At 44.5% G+C, this 17,190-nt stretch overlaps 1 protein-coding gene across 2 annotated transcripts in view; it reads right to left on the bottom strand.

Moving 5' to 3' along the window:
* Positions 1–17,190, bottom strand: part of slc1a4 (solute carrier family 1 member 4) — a 36,686-nt gene that overhangs the window by 15,092 nt on the left and 4,404 nt on the right. For both annotated transcript variants that reach the window (XM_078556505.1, XM_078556506.1), the window contains exons 2-3: positions 2,026–2,068; positions 581–658 (exon numbers count right to left, since the gene is read on the bottom strand). In XM_078556505.1, the coding sequence (XP_078412631.1) occupies positions 581–658; positions 2,026–2,068 (121 nt within the window). The remainder of the gene's footprint in view (positions 1–580; positions 659–2,025; positions 2,069–17,190) is intronic.

Raw genomic sequence — 17,190 nt, forward strand, 5'->3', positions numbered from 1 at the left:
GACCGTCATGGGGGTTGTGCGGAGGGGGGGGGGGCGGGCCTGCTCGGCACCCCGGGTCGGTTCCATGCCGCCATTTTACGTGGGCGGGCCAATTAAGGCTGTGCACTCCCTGTGCGGGCGAGTGGGGGGGTTGGTTCCCTGAGTCGGGAATGCACTCCCTCGCACGCAAAAGAGCGCAGAAATCTCCCTGAGGCCTCAGGGAGATTACATTCCCTGATAAAACATTGAATAAAGGTAAACAAAAAGTTTAGGGAAATGTCCCCTCACGTGAAACTGTCACAAGAGCTGGGACATGTCCATTCATTTTATTTAAAACTTATAAAACTAATCAGGAAGTTCCATCCCAGTCTTTGTTCTAATTGTATATTAATTGGGTGTTGTAGTTGCTTTCAGGTGGATGGCATTAAATGGGGTTTAACTTGTGCTCTATATAAAGGAGCAGGTTGAAACTGTGGTTGTTGGGTTTGGAGGTGCATGTTTGTAACATGTATCTCTGTAAATAAAAGTTTATAGGTGTTGAGAGACCAGACTCCAGTTCTATCCTTCACTACCTGGCTATCTAAGTTCTAACATCTCTTACCTTTTCATATGTAGTGTTTCCAGATGTTATATTTCCACCAGGAGCAGCTGTTAACACCCATTTGTAATCTGTCGCATACTGAAAAATGAAGCTCCTGTTAGACCTGTCCCAATTCATAGATCAACATAAATACCAACACATCCTGCAAAATGCATTTCATCGGGAACATCAAGATACCAACCACCGCAATCAGTGACCCCACTAAAGGCAAATAAAGTAGGTATAATTTCATTCAGAAATGTTTACATGAGTTCTTGTGCCCACCATAGTGAAGTCACATTTAACAGTATGCTTTATAATAGTACCAAAAATGTAGGAGCTTTCCATTCGTTCATTATTTGAAAGTTTAAAAATTATCGCTACGATTTAATTCACACAGCAGAGGAAATCTTTTCCAAGTGTTATTTTGGAAAGTTGGCATATCCTTTCCCAACCTTAGATGGACATTTAGCAAGGATTCCAACTTGGAACTTAGAACTGTGCACTTGTGAGAAATGTCATCAAAATCTAAAATTTAGTTTGTGAACCAGGGAAAACTAGAGTGGAAAACGAAGTTACAGCATTTATTGCTTAAAAAAAGAGACATGCTGTCAAAGCTTTTTGACTTGCATTCATCAGGACAGTTCACAAGAATACCAATAGTAAGGGGAACAACAATTTATACTACATGAGAAGAGTGTGCTGATTGGTTGGCAAGTGGACTCTGATTGGTAGAGGCATTGCCATGGAGAACGAACAGGGAACAATTAACTTTTTTTTTCCATTCATGGGATGTGGGCATCGCTGGCTAGGCCAGCATTTATTGCCCATTCAGAGAGCATTATTAAAAGTCAACCACATTGCTGTGGGTCTGGAGTCACAGTAGGCCAGACCAGATAAGGACAGCAGATGTCCTTCCCTAAAGGGAACCAGATGAGGTTTTACAACAATTGGCAATGGTTTCATCAGACTTTAAATTCTATATTTTTATTGAATTCAAATTTCACCATCTGCTGTGGTGGGATTCGAACCTAGGTCCCCAGAGCATTACTCTGGGCCACTAGAATACTAGTCCTGTGACAATGCCACCATCTCACCCCAAGCTTTTGTTCAAATTCAAACCAGGCAGGTCGACTCTGATTGGTCAAGGCGTTGCGATGAGGAATGATCCAGGGAATGGCTGTCCCCCAGGATTTTGTTTGGTTGAAAAAGGCACAATGCATGGGATATGCTTCTTCTGTCTGCAGAGGACAGGGCCGTGTGTGTGAGTATATGTGGCTTCTAGCACACATAAGTGAGCCACGCTGCAAGCCTGATTGATAATCTTAAATTGTTTTTCAGCATAATTCTTAGCACAGTCAGGGTTGTTTAGCAAGTGCCATTCCATTCATTGATCTACTCCAGCTGTTTATTCATTTTCCTGTCACATTGCATATGTTTGAATGTTTCAATGGAGTGAAACTTACTGATCGGAAAGCTGCAGCAACAAGGTTTGAGGGAACCAGGTTTCTGCAACAAACAAAAAACACAATCTCTCAGTGATCCATTTTGGAAATAATTCATAAACTTAACACAGAAAAATAAACAATAACTTCTTCTTAGGCAAGAAGTGGAACGTGGAGCGTTGATGAGAGCAAAGTTTGTGATGTTTGATTCTAGTTTGTCTGATTTTTTTTCACCAGTCCATTTCTCATCCCATGTTCAACAGTTGCAAAATGTTTCGCAAATCTGGCATTAATTACAAAAAAAAAGTGTTTCAACTGATAAAGTTTGAACATGTGACTTTTCCATGTCCCACACTTGCCACCTGACACGGTGTTCAGCAGCTGTCACTCGAATTTGCTGTTGAAAGAGGCTTGTAACAGTGCAACACTTCAAACGTATTTTTGTCAGTCCTGAGGCTGTCCTTCCATTGTCATAATTAATAATACGCACAACAAAAGCGTGAACTTTAATGACCCGCAGCTTCCTTCAGGCTCAGGTGATGTCAAGAGCCAGCGTCTTGTCCAGGGTGTTGAGCTGGTTTAAGCAAAGCAGGATGAACGGGAGCACTGGGATTGCACGCTCCATTTCTTCACTTTATTTGGAAAGTTAGGAGGCTGACGGTCACACCTCGGCCCAGACCTGTGAAGTAACTGCACTAAATGCAGCACAAGGCCAAAGGTGAAGCAGCTCTGATTCGAGCTGCCTATGACTTTGCTGGTGTTCGCACTGTGCTAATATAAACCGAATACAAAGGCAAAATACAGCTGGAAATCATAAGTAAAAACAGAAGGTGCTGGAAATACTCAGTAGATCGGGCAGTGTCTGTGGAGACAGAAACGGGGATAATGGGTAGAATTTTCTGCTGATCAATTATTTTGAGGAGTTGGGACTTATTTCCAGTATCCCAACCCGATACAGCTCTCCAGTGCGCGCCCCGATGCAGTCTTCCAGGAGACGGCCTCCTAGTTGGCTGCCTCTGCGTCGCCTTCCAATTAACAGGAGTGGGTGGGTTCCTGAGGCTCCCAGCCCAATTGGAGAGCCCACAGCTGGGGGTAGCTGGGAGAGGGGACTGTGAGGGCACCTTGAAACGGAGATGCCCTCAGAAGTGTGAATGGAATGCTGTAAATAAAGAGGCCCGAGGCTGGCATAGCCAATGGAGCGGGGGAGGGGGAAACCCTTCCAGTGGATTGGTGCCTGCTGTGGATACAGCCTTACATCGCTGGAGCCCTGTCACAGGGGTGTCTGACTCCACTGGCTTATCGCTGGGAGGACACCTCCATGGGGCTGCCGGGCTCCGTGCTCAGTGGGAGTCAGCTCAGATGCCGTAACAATTCCACCGGATTCCACACTCTTCCTCCCATGAACTCCTAATTGGACGAATTGCCTACCAGCCACTGCCAGGCAGGTACCCATGCTGCACTGACCTAGCCTCCGGCAAGGAGGTGGGAACTCACTGGGGTATCAATCTGACACCCTTGCCTCTCATTTCGCTCCCCTTTCTGCTTTCAAACCCGCAGAAGACACTAAGTCTGTATGAGTGAGGTAATAAGGAATACAGTGAGTATAGAGACAGCTAGCTAGGAGACTGTATTTTGAACAGAGTTAGTTATGGGTGTACTATGGGATAAATAACAAAAAGACATTGACTGCTTTCCATGTTCCACCATGCAAGATAGGAAACATCCATGTTCCCGATCACCCAGCGCTCACCAACTTTCATTGGCTTCCGGTCAAGCAACGTCTTGATTTTCAAATTCTCATCCTTGTTTTCCGATCCCTCCATGGCCTTACCTCTCCCTATCTCTGTAATCTCCCCCAGCCTCATAATCCTCTGAGATATCTGCACTCCTCTAATCCTACCCTCTTGTGCATTCCCAATTTTAACTTCTCCACCATTGGTGAGCTGTGCCTTCAGTTGCCTAGGCCCCAAGCTCTGGAATTTCCTCCCTACACCTCTTTCCCCCTTTCTACCTCCCTTTCCTCCTTTAAAATAATCCTTAAAACCTACCTCTTTGGCCAAGCTTTTGGTCACCTGACCTAATCTCCTTAGGTGGCTTGATGTCATCTTGGCTTTATAATGCTCCTGTGAAGCAACTTGGAACATTTCATTATATTAAAGGCGCTGTATAAATATAAGTTGCTGTGGGTAGTTTGTGTTGACATAAGGGCATGATGTTTGGAGGCTGTGGTTAATCCTATTAAAGAAACTACAGATCCCAGTGACTTTGACCTACTCTTGCTGAAGGCAGCATGAGCAGGCAAGACAATACACAACTTCCAGATAACTGCTCTGCAAGTGATTTACAATCAATCCCAATCTCAATGGCTTCAAATTTAAGGGGTCATGTCATTTCTTTGATTTCATTAATCAGGCATCTTGGTGTTTATCCCATAAAATCCCAGCAGGCAGGACAGCACTAGAGTCCTCCCAGCCACTAGGTGGGGTAAAGCTCCACCATATTTCTGTATTTCTAAGGGCAGCGGTGGAATTGCAGTAGTTCTACCCTAGAAATAACAGCATAGATATTATATAAGATAGTGTAGACAATGACTCAGTTATCTGAAATGGTCACATTTATTAATAAGCTTTGTAGCCCACCAAGCAAGATTGGCCTTATTCAGTATTGACCAAATAGTCATTCTGGGTGGTATATTGTCTGCATGTGATTATACGAGCAGGAAGTCTCTCACTGTCTCAGTCACTGGGCTGAATTTTCAAATCGGGATGGGAATCCAACTCCCAGATGATGGCCTGGATTTTCATCCTCGAGGTGGGCAGCAATAGTCAGGAAAATTCCCAGCTTGGCCCAATCGCCTCTGGAGAAAGCAGCCCCTCGTGCAAACGTATGCGCCCACCCCCCCCCCAAATTCACCCACTATGGCTGCTCATGCCCCCCCATGCCAAGCTATGGCACTTTGATGCCCATTCACCCACTATACACTGTATGGAACTAATTAACCCTATAGTGACAGTTGAATGTGTAAAAAAAAAAGCCTTTAACAAAGTCATTTATTGTTAACTTTCCAATTTCTTTAAAAAAAGAAGAGGTTTGGGCTCTCAGCCAAGAATACATAATGAGGCTTGGCTGAGAATCCAGAAATCCATTAGTCTGTTGAAACACCTGAGCCCCAGGGGAAACATTGCTTGATTGACAGCTCTGGCTCTCTGATCTATGCCATCAATTTCACAATGTTTATTTACACAAGATAAAGAGGTTTCAAGTGCTTGCAATTTGAGCCATTGCTACTTTAAAGGGTCTGGACAATGACACTTTTATTGGCCTGTAGTAAAAAGGAGCTTTTTTTTTAAAAGAAAGTCCAGGCTTCCATTTTCACCTCTCCATGGAGTCTCACCCACTCCAAGGAAATCCAATCCAATTCCCGCGTCATGATCCCACGCTCCATCTGTGTCACTCATGCAGCACTATCTTTAAATGTGAATGCCCTAATTGGCTGGAGATGAGCTCACTGCTCAATTAGCTGCAAAAAGTATTATCAGGAGGTCGGAGCTGCCTGAAAAGCACAAGCAGCAAAGGCAGACGGTAGCCATGATAGGGCCTGCCGCTGCCTTGCAGAAGAGAGAAGGCAGAACTTCAGGGGGCCAGCAGCCTCAACCAAGTACACACGATTCAGAGCAAGATTTCCCCCCCGCTCCCAAAAATTTTCAACAGTTAAAAGAAAACTTTAAATTCCTTAAGGAGTCAAAATGGGCAGAAGTTAATGATCCATAAATTGGAGGTGATCTCCTGCTCTCCTTTTGAAAATAGCGTTGGGTTCCGGAGGTGACAGGGTCCAGTGCTGCTCTCTGGCCTGCACCTGTTCCTGACCCCACTGTAGCTGAAAATGCTGACCACCGGGTGTGTAATCCTGCGCCCGTGCTTTGAAGTCAGAACGAACGTGGCATTGAAGGGTAGGATAAAGGAGAGTCTCTATTTAGAGAGAAAGCAAATGACGTCTTCGTTGATTTCACAACTGAAGACTGGAGGAAAATAAAGGCTTTCATTATGGAAACAGCATACTGTTCATTCATGTATTTTATGTAAATAAAGCAGTTATTGACCAAATGAGCAGTATCTCAGTAAAGTGCTATTTCAGTTCACAATCCTTAAAGAGGACAGTCCCCCATGTTCTATTTCAGTATCTGGTGATGGAGTCAGGGTCCTGTGTTATGATCCCTGGGTAATACTATTGTTAACGTACATAAGGGTAGAAAAGAGTGCAACTCATGATCATAGGGAACATAAGATCCACTTAAAGGGGTAATTAATAATGCTGAAGAAAGGGTGTCTAACACAAAACGGCCAATGATGGAGAAGGGAATAGAGGGTTATGATGTTAGATTTAGATGAGGAAAGATGGGTGGAGGCTCGAGCGGTGGATAAACACCAGCATGGACTGGGTTGGACTGAGTGTGGTGAAGACAGGTTCAATCAAGGCATTCAAAAGGGAATTAGACAGTTGTCGGAAAAGGAAGAGAGTGTGCAGGGATATGGGAGAAGGAAGGAGAGTGGCACTAAGTGAATGGCTCATTCGGAGAGCTGGTGCAGACACGATGGGCCAAATGGTCTCCTCCTGTGCTGTAACAATTCTGTGATTCAATGGAGTGTTCATGTGCAGCAAGGCTCATGGTGGATCTTCCTGCCCACTCGAGTCCCTTCAGTGGCCAATTAACAGCCACTTAAGGGCTTCCTCCTGCCTTCAGTGCAATCTTCCCAGCTTCAGGTGGGTCCACCTGCATAACTGGTAACATTGTGCAGGCTGCATGTCAGCTGTGGGGGGCGGGGAAGGGGTGCCCATGGCCCCTCTCCCCGCGAGACCGCCCCCCCCAACCCCCCAACAGTACTTACCTTGTTCCTGGGTCACTCTGTGATCCTGAGACTTCCGCCAGCAACCAGCGCCTCCTCCGTGGCGTTGCCGAATGCAAGAGCCGCTGGCCTCTGATTGGCTGGCAGCTCTTGGCGGGCGGGAAGTTGTCCTTTAGGATCCTCAGTTGGGAGGAAGGCCCACTGCTGTCCACTTAACTGCCTGATGGCGGGAGATACGGGGCCCTTCCTCCTCAGAGTCAGTGCGGGGTGCCTCACCACTTTGTCAGGCAGCGCACAAGACACCCGCCAAGATCGGAAGATTCCGCCCATGGCTAACCTGTAAGTTCCTCGACCTCCAACTGAATACTGTGCCCATTCTACAAGATGACATTGATGAATCATATAGATGAATCATGAGCAAAAGCTGGATGAAGACATGAGGGAGAAAGGACTAGAAGGATATGCAGATAGGATGAGATGAAGAGGGGTGGGAGGAGGCTCAAGTGGAACAGAACCACCAGCACAGGGAAGTTGGGCCGAATGGCCTGTTCTGTGCTGTACATTCAGCGTAGATCTGCCTTAGTTTCTTAGCAAGATGAACAGCCTTGCAAGACTCATCGTCATAGCAAACATACCTGTGAAGCTTTAGTCTTTTCAGCCTTTAATGACAGAACTCTGCATGAACAGATTCCAATGCAGATTACTGCACATGATCACCTAATCCTCTTTCCAAACAGCAGTGTGAGGTAAAGTTAGAAATGGCTTATAGAAAATTAACAGGATCATTCAAGACATTGATTACAAGAGATGATTTGACAGCCATAATCAAAGGGATATTATGAAGTTTGATTGCTGATATGAAGTCTAAATAGGTTAGTATTTTGGTTTACAATGTGCTTATGTTTTCACATTGGTGTAAAAATGTTCACTTCATTCCTGGAGCTTTCTTTGTGGCTTGTCCCTAGCATCCTGGGTTTAATTTCTTTCCGTGATTATTAACGTTGCGATTTGATTTTCATGTCTCGCCATTAGGAACTCACAAAAAATTGAAATAAATGATCAAACAGTGGTTTGTAAGGACAGCACAACACAGCAGTTTGCTCCTGATAAGATTACTCGTTGATTGTAACAGACAGTAAACTCTGTTGGCGGTGGGGGGGCGGGGGGGGGGTGCGGAGACGGGGTATGTAAACCAACACTGGGCCCAATCCCATCAGTTTCCTGACCGGCGAAATGGGTTAAAATTGCCCCCATTGGACAGGGTGTAAAAGTAGCATTCGACCTGACCCTGAGGATCTCCCATCTACCAGATTCAATTAAAATTGCACCCAATGTTTCACTTTTAGATCGAAGGACTGAAACAATTGGAAACCGACACTGTCCATGACAATCACAAATTGCTGTACTTCCATTTGTAGAGCTGTTATTCTGTTCATTTAAATTATTAACTACAGAGATAAAAGCAAAGAACTGCGGATGCTGGAAATCCAAAACAAAAACAGAAACAGAAATACCTGGAAAAACTCAGCAGGTCTGGCAGCATCGGTGGAGAAGAGCACAGAAGAAGCACAGAGAAGAGTTCTGTTGAAGGGTCGTGAGGACTCGAAATGTCATCTGTGCTCTTCTCCACCGATGCTGCCAGACCTGCTGAGTTTTTCCAGGTATTTCTGTTTTTGTAAAGTATTAACTAGTTTGGCTCCTTGCCATGTATAGCCCGAAGCGAGAAAGGTAACTTACATCAGGCCCCTGCCAGTTCATTTTGTTGTTTAATTCCAGGCCGTGGACGAGGAATAGTCCAGGTTGGCATCACTGAATGTTTACACATATAGAATTAGGAATTTTGTGCACGGAGACAGGTGCTTTGAAAGTGTGACCTATTACTCCATGGCAGAGTGGAGTGTAACACCATTGCCCCATCTTAGTGTTTACAGCAATACTCTTTCATACAAAAAGCCTCACTTTAGGTCTTTACATGTTAAACTGCACCTTGCCATTGTTACTGACACTGTTGCTGTTTGCCAGATTATTTCTGTTTGTGCTGAATTCTGCAAATTTGATTTGCAGGAGATTTCCAGAGCTGTGCAGAGCCCCTCAAACTCTGCAAGTCAATGTTTTATGCTAGAATAATATTCCGGCACGTATTTGTCTAATCGAGTTGTTGAGCAGCTCAGTTAGCAAAGCGCGAGGAAAAATGAACCACACCAGACCAGGACTGTCCCAGAATGTCCAATTCTCCATCTATACTGGATTACTTGATCTCACCTGATCTTTCCGCCACTCTCTCCTCCTTTAAGACACTCCTTAAAACCCACTGCTTTGACTAAGCTTTTGATCACCTGTCCTAATATCTCCTTATTTGGCTTGAGATCAAAGTTTGTTTGATAAATGTTCCTGTGAAGCACCTTGGGATGTGTTACTACATTAAGGGGCTATATAAATACAAGTTGTTGCTGTTGTTTCACAAGAGGTGAGACGTTTAAATATTCCGCAATCAGAGATGAATTGTTCTGTCCCTAACTGTTTTTATGACATTTCCGACAGGAGTGCTACGTTGTTGGAATGCTTTTTTTTTTAAAAAAAAGTCTACAAGTCTCTTTAAAGGTTTATATTTCAAGTGGAAAACTGCAGGTAACAATAATACTTAGCTGGAGATATCACATCCTCACTGAATACAACTCCAGTGTCTCTATGGCACCTTCCCCAAGTCACCACTGCAGCAGAGTCTGACCCAACACCTACACACAAACACACCCAGGGGGCAACAATCAGGAGCGAGAGGCCGAGTCAATTTTACACTCCTTAACTCCTGAGTGTAACGCTAACTCTCACGCCCGTCAGCTTCACTCAGCTAATTCAGCACAGAACAGACAACACACCCAAAACTACCTGTTGTGTACCCACATGTAATTACTGAATTAACCCACTGATTTATCAGTGCTACTTTAAATCGCACTTTCACCTGTTTACCTTGGGGATGGCCCTGTGCTGTTAGCTACATTCAAAACTGCGCAGCTAAATCTGTTTCACACAGCTCTTCCATCTCAACATGCATTAACTCCTCGAGCACTCTTCAAACCAGCAGCCAAGATGAACTCATTTTAAATTGAACTAATTCCCTTTAGCAGCCAACAACGCCCACATCCCATGAACGAATTTTTTTTAAAAATTGGCCAATATTCCATTAAGACGTTGGGCATTATGTTTAGTTATAAATTCACTGAAGTACAGCATTTGTGAATTACAGGTGGAATAAAGTGTTTCAAAACTAATATTTTGTTTCCTATTTCGCAGAACATTTTTGTCTGAATTTCTGACACTGGAGTTATTTCAGAATAGAATAATTAATCTACAGGAATATCTTTCCACGTCTCCCAAGATCTCAGTCCAAAGGCTGAAGGAGAACAAAGCAGGTTTTGGTGATGGACCGTAGATACCTCTCTCTGTTAGAAGGAGACAAATGGTTACATAGCTTGACAGGGGCACCACTCCACATCAAGCATGAGGTAAGGTGGAGGGGCCACAGCCAGCACAGGGATTTAACCTGTACAGTTGGTGTCATTCTACACCACACTCTACCCATCTAAGCTAACCAACTCCCAGACTGCTAGTTTATCCTGGTCTCCCATCATTGCCTCTACTTCTCCTATTTATGTCAGCAGTTGCCACAAGGATAGTTCCAGTATTTGTTTGCTCTTCATTGGCGGATAAGTCCCAACCAGCCATAGCTTCTAGCTTCAATGTGTCTTTTCCAACTGCTCTAATTGCCTTGGGAAGTAAGGGGTCTCTGAGATCTATTTTCATTTCTTTTCTGATTAGGCAGATTTCTTATCCACATGTTACCAGCAGAATTCCCAACGGACTGAATTCTCCCATGAGCGCCAGGAACCCAGTGTCAGGACCATGTGCGAGTCCTGAGCCCACTCTTGTTGTCAAGGTGCCCGCTAGTGAGACTTTACTTGAGGTGGGCTTCCAATTGGCCACCGCCACATTCAAAGTCCAATTAAAGACGTTGGGTGAGTTCCCGAGGTGGGGATCCAATGAGAAGGGCCATAGCACTGTCCGGCCAATAGTCTCATTGATAGAGGTGGGCACTGCTGAGGCAGAAAGGCGGGCGCTAGGGTACCTCCAAAGAGGTTGCCCTCTGGCCTGCCAGCCAATGGCTGCCTTGGAATTGCTGCTGACCTCCGGACTCAGCGAGGGTGAGGGGAGGGGCTGGTCCAATGCTGGGAAAACGCTGGCGGGTTTTGAAAACGGTCCATGAGTGGGGCTTCAATTGGCTGCCTGTCTCCATGGAGTGGATTGTCGATTTCCATGGCAACCTGTCCTGGGACACTCACCCAGAGGCAGGTCAACATCAAGGAGCCAGCCTGAAGCACAACGATCTGAATTTCACCACCACTGACCCCATCCCACCTCCTCTCTATGCGCCCCCCCCACCACCACCACCACCCTGAACCCCCTGTGCCTTGGTGGCAAAATTTAGCCCAGTAATTATTCTATTAAATCATCAGTAGATTTTCCACAGTTTGTTGCTATGTTCTTTGGGAAAGCTGTAAGAGTGTTGATGTCCTTCAAGCAGTTATCACCAGTGGGGAATTAAAATATTTAGATATTGCATCTGAACTTATATTGTACAAAGCAGTCCAAGGTTTGTTCTCATTCTCTCAGGCCCCCTGTCTTCACCCTTCTCATAACCTGAAGGTGCTGGGGTACAGCTCCATTTATACCGCTTCCCCAACCCCACCGACTACAATTGTCTTTTACCCAGATTAAAACCAGTGGTGAATAGGGCGATTCACAAAATCACGATGCACAATCCCAAAATAAGCCTGTTTTGCACCCAAGCATGAGCGAATGGGCTATTTTTGTGCACCTGGTAATCCTGCTCCTGTTTCACACATTCAGCAACAGTGTGTTTCTGGACCTGGACACAGTCTGATAGAGTGAAACTGAGGTTATCCATCAAAACAGCCTTTACATCTCGTGAGAAAGTATTTGTACAATTCACTCCCACGCTGCAATAATGGTTTCTGACCATTAGGCTTCCAGCCTAATCCTAATCTTGTCAGGACAAATTTTAAACAGTAGAAAATGTAGAGATATATTCTACATTGCACTGATAAGAGAAAGTTCAATTTTGGATCTGACATTTCTCCGGATTAAAATGTTGTTCAATGCATTCTTGCAATTTAATGATACGATTTTTGTTACTGCATCCAATTAAGTTTTCCACTGTTATAACATTTTATACCGTTTAAAATCTGCACAAGGCCAGCGTTTGTTGCCCACCCTTAATTGCCCTGGAACTGAGTGACTTGCTGGGCCACTTCAGAGGGCAGTTAAGGGTCAAACGCACTGCTGTGGGTCTGGAGTCACATGTAGGTGAGCCTGGGAAAAGGATGGCAGATTTTGTTCCCTAACAGACTAGAAGGGCCGAATGGCCTGTTTTCTGTGCTGTAGTGTTCTATGGTTCTAAAGGGCCGAATGGGTTTTTTTTTACAACAATCAGTGATAGTTATCTTGGTCGCTGTTACTGAGACTAGCTTTCAATTCTAGATTTTATTAATTGAATTTAAAATTCACCAGCTGCTATGCTGGTTTTGAACCATTGTCCCCAGAGAATCTAAGTTATTAGTCCGGTGACACTACCACTACACCATGGTCACCGGAGAGAAATAGTAGTGCCCAAATAAAGACAGAAAATGCTGGAAATATCCAGGAGATCTGGCAGCATCCTTGGACAGAGAAACAGAGTTAACGTTTCAGGTCTTTGGTCTTTCATCATTAAGAGAATGAAACTGCTAAGCAGTTCTTGAGGAGGTTTTCTATTGTGGACAAGACAAAGAAATGCTTTCTAGATCATTTGCTTTTCATTTAAATGTTTCTGCGTAAAGGCTGGCTGAACAGGCAGCAGTTGATGTTCTCAAAAGGATCGGCACACAAAACAGTAGCTGAATCTTTTGAAGGGCCAGGTTAACTGGCTAGTCATGCTTTGTTAGTATTATATATTCATATTTTAATGAGTTTCCAATGTACGTAAAAAAGGGGTGTTCGATATAGCAAGAGCCTAGACATAAGCTGAATAAAACAAGCAGCAAGCAAACAGAAAGTCCTGTTCTGTCTCAGAATCTCTCACTCGTCAGGATGAGGAAGTGTCATTCAGTGAAGGTCCTGAAACAGAATGTGAAAGGATAAAACTCTAAAAAAAAAATTACACCGACAGCAAAACTGGGGAAATAGAAATAACAATCGTCATTTTCTTATTCAGATGCTCCATTAAAAATATTAACTAAAATTATCATTGTCATTTGTCTTGAGAAGTTATCATTTGCCTGTCCCGCCTGCGGTGGGAATGGGTATGGGTGGGACCAGAGAATTCGGAGAGCAGCCAAAAGCCCGAGACTTTGAGCAGGAATTTCCAATTCCACCACTGGCAGGACCAGGAAAACCCACATTTTGTATTTACTGGAAAGCCAAGACTGGGGAACTGCAGCTCCCAGGACTACATGATCAATGTGTTAAATATAGAACTGCTACGTAAGGAGATGAGAGCAACAGCACTCAGACCTGTCATTCAGTTTGGTTTAACTTTCTTGGTGCTTATTTTTTTGTTGTTGCTGTTACTCAAAAGCTAAGAGATGTGTTGACACCACGCCCAGTTTACAGGCATAAAATGAGCGATGATGCTGGGTGCTGGGGACATAGCTAATCCTCACCACATGGACTGCAGCAGTTCAAGAAGGTGGCTCACCCCTACCTTCTCAAGGCCAACTAGGGGATAGGCAATAAATGCTGGTCTTTCCAGCGATGCCCACATCCCAAAAAATGCTTTAAAAAATTGATCAGGTGTGGGAGGGAAGTCAGGGTTTGCATAATTTCAGGATACAAAGTGAATTAGTCTGACTGAGATGACTTTCCATTGAATGCCAAGTTACTTGCATGGTGAAGTCTCAGGTTACGACCTTAAAGACAAGAAATAAAAGCAAGAGTAGGCTAATCGGCCTCTCGAGCCTGCTCTGCCATTCAGTAAGATCATGGCTGACCTTCTCTCACAACTCCACTTTCCCACCCTTTCCCCCATATCCCTTGGTTCCCTTAGCGTTGAGAAACCTATTGAGTATATTCATGAAGATACTCAATGACTGAGCACTCAGAAACCTCTGGGGTAGAGAATTCCAAAGATTCTCTCCTAAAGGAATGGTCAACTTGGCCATTTTATTGTCCCAAACTTCTCAATTATACAAGATCGACATGTCCAAATTACTGACCGACATCAGAACAAACCTCAAGAAATGGGAAGCTCTTCACTTCTACTTATCAGTTAAGGTCAACACTCTAAATATAACAAATTAAATGTTTACTATATTTTCCCTGGCTCAGAATTAGATGCATGATGCTCAACCTTGTTTGGCAGAGGAAATTTCTTCCATTATGTTTAACCAAAATAGATACACTCAAGGTGTGATTACAGTCCTTTGATTATTGGCTTCATCAGCCTTTTATCAGCCAATAGAAATGTAATGATTATAACAACTTGTATTTATATAGCATCTTTAACCTCATAAAACATCTCATGGTGCTTCACAGGAGTGACCAAACAAAATTTAACCCTGAGCCACATAAGGTGATATTAAGACAGATGACCAAAAATTTTGTCAGAGAGGGAAGTTTTAAGGAACACCTTAAAAGGAGGAGAGGGAGGGAGAGAGGTGGAGAGGTTTAGGGAGGGAATTCCAGAGCTAAGGGCCTCACAGGCAACTGAAGGCACAGCCACCAATCGGGGAACAATGAAACTTGGGGATGTACAAGAGGCCACAATTAGAGGAGCTCAGAAATCTTGAAGAGTTTAAGGCTGAAAGAGGTTACAGAGACAGTGAGAGGGGAGGTCATGGAGGGATTTGAAAACAAGGGTGAGATTTTTAAACAAAAACAGAAAATTGTCATTCTGCTAGATCATTCTGAATGTTCTCTAAGTTAAAAGTTCTACACTCCAGCTACAGATGTGGCCCAATGATCTCACTTCAGGTGACATATTCTCAACTTTGAAACATTTGCTGCATTATAATTTACATTTGATATTAATGTGGCATAAAACTGCTAATGTCAAACCCGAGTTCTAACCACGGAGACCACTGACAATCTCCTCTGACTTTGTTGTTTTTAGATCAATTGCATTGATGTTGACAGTAATAACAGATTAAGTGCACTGAATCAGCGAACTAAAGATTGCCAGATCAATTTGCAGGATCCCCAGTTCATTACAAGTAGTGCTCATGACTGCCCTTTGATCAGAGGTTTTACTAATGATGGAGGCCCATTATCTTGTCTCTCTAGCCCTCCCCAACTTTCAAAACTCACTACTGCCAACGCATTGAAGGATAATGAAGTGACATCTGGTCACAGATGAAAGTGCTTCTTAAGCGCAGTGACTGAGTTTGAACATGTTCAGCCATTCAGAACAATATTCTCAGCCACTATGATCAAATGGATCTTGTTAATTAGATGTGATTTCTAGCCCTAATGCGGGAGCCAATTAGATTCACACTGACTTGTTTAAGGGCACTGACCATGGGCAGAAGCTTCTCCTCTCTCTGGAGGGGAGCTTGGAGATGGGAAGGGCATTTAATTAGGCGGAGTGATGGCGTACTGGAAGCCGTCCGACTTGCCACCTCTGTCTGAATTAAGTTCTGAGTCCATGGTCGACCTTCCTGCCCTGTCACCAAGTGAGGCCCCTAAGTGGCCAATTAATGACCATTTAAGGGCCTCATCCCACTGCTTCTGGGATGTACCCACCACAGGCAGGGCTGTCACCATGTGGCACACACGACAGGCTGAACCTGTGTCAGCTCCGGGGATCAAAGGCACTCAGTGCCTGATCGGGGAACTGGATATTGGGAAGGGGATGGGGGGGTTAGGGGGGGATGATGCTGCTGAGTGCCACCCTCATGCCCTTGCTGCTGACCCCCCTGCACCCCGCTTCCCACGTCCCACACACCACAAAAACCCACCCCGCTTGATTTACCTGCAGCCTGGGTCACTCCGTGAACTTGGGACTCTGGTGCCTGACCTTCCGGCAGCAGCCACAGCCTCCCCCGGGGCGCTGCTGAGCACAGGAGCTGCCGGCCTCTGGTTGGCCAGAAGCGCTGTTATTAGGCCCCCGGCGTCTTGATTCCAGGGGAAGGCCCACTGCTGGCCTCGCTACTGCCTGATTGCCACATGGTTCAGTGGGCCTTCCTGGAAAGAGGCAGCACAGGTCTCTCACCGGCTCTCCAGCAGTCAGGCAAGGCCCCTGACACCTCAACACAGATTCCGCCCCATGTAACAAACTTTTCCACCATGCCATTTTGGAGTAGGACGTAAAATTGATATCGAAAATAATAGGCGGAGGTGTTTGCTGGAAACTCATTACACAGGAGTAGGAAGAGGCCATTCAGCCCCGTGAATCTGCTCCGCCATTCTATGAGATCATGACTGATCTGTATCGTAACACCATCCACCCGTCTTGGTTCGATATGTCTTGTTTAGCAAAAATCTATCGATCACAGATTTAAGATTATTAATTGAGCTCCAGCATCTACTACTTCTTGAGGGAGAGAGTCCCACTCTTCTGCCACCTTTTGTGTGAAGAAGTATTTCCGGAAAATTTTTTTTAAAAACTAGAGGTCACTGTTTAAAAATAAGGGGTCGCCCATTTAAGGCAGAGATGAGGAGAAACTTTTTTCTCTGAGGGGTGAGTGTCTTTGGAACTCTCTTCATCAAAGGAAGCAGAGACTTTGAATATTTTTTAAGGCAGCGCTAGATAGATTCTTGATTAACAAGGGGGTGAAAGATTATCGGGGGTAGGCAAAAATGTGGGGTTGAGGTTACAATCAGATCAGCCACGATCTTATTAAATGGCAGAGCAGGCTCGAAGGGCCAAGTGGCCTACTCCTGCTCCTAATTTGATTGTTTGTGTCATGAAGCTATTGATGTATATGATATTGGAAGATATTTTTCTTTTAAAATAGAGGTTTAGTCTGGGGGTGTGTCTTAATTGGATTAAAGCCAGCTAGTCTGGGTGCTTTGATGTGTACTAGTTTTGATATTCAAGAAGTGGGGTGAAAACTACCACCTAGCTAGCAGAGACCAAGCAATATGTTTACATGACTAATAAAATTGGTACTATGAAAGGGGTTTTATTGTTAGAAGAGGCTGGTGATACAATGAGAATATACGTTCAATGAGCAAAGCTAGGTATAACTTCAGCAGTTTTGTGTGTGTAGAGCAGAGGTAATGTGAGATCAACAGCAGCTGTAAGCCTCCAACTGCCTCCACAGGAACCAAAGTGAAAAGAACCTCATT

This window comes from Cetorhinus maximus, chromosome 14, assembly GCF_964194155.1.
Source record: "Cetorhinus maximus chromosome 14, sCetMax3.hap1.1, whole genome shotgun sequence".
Lineage (NCBI taxonomy): Eukaryota > Metazoa > Chordata > Chondrichthyes > Lamniformes > Cetorhinidae > Cetorhinus > Cetorhinus maximus.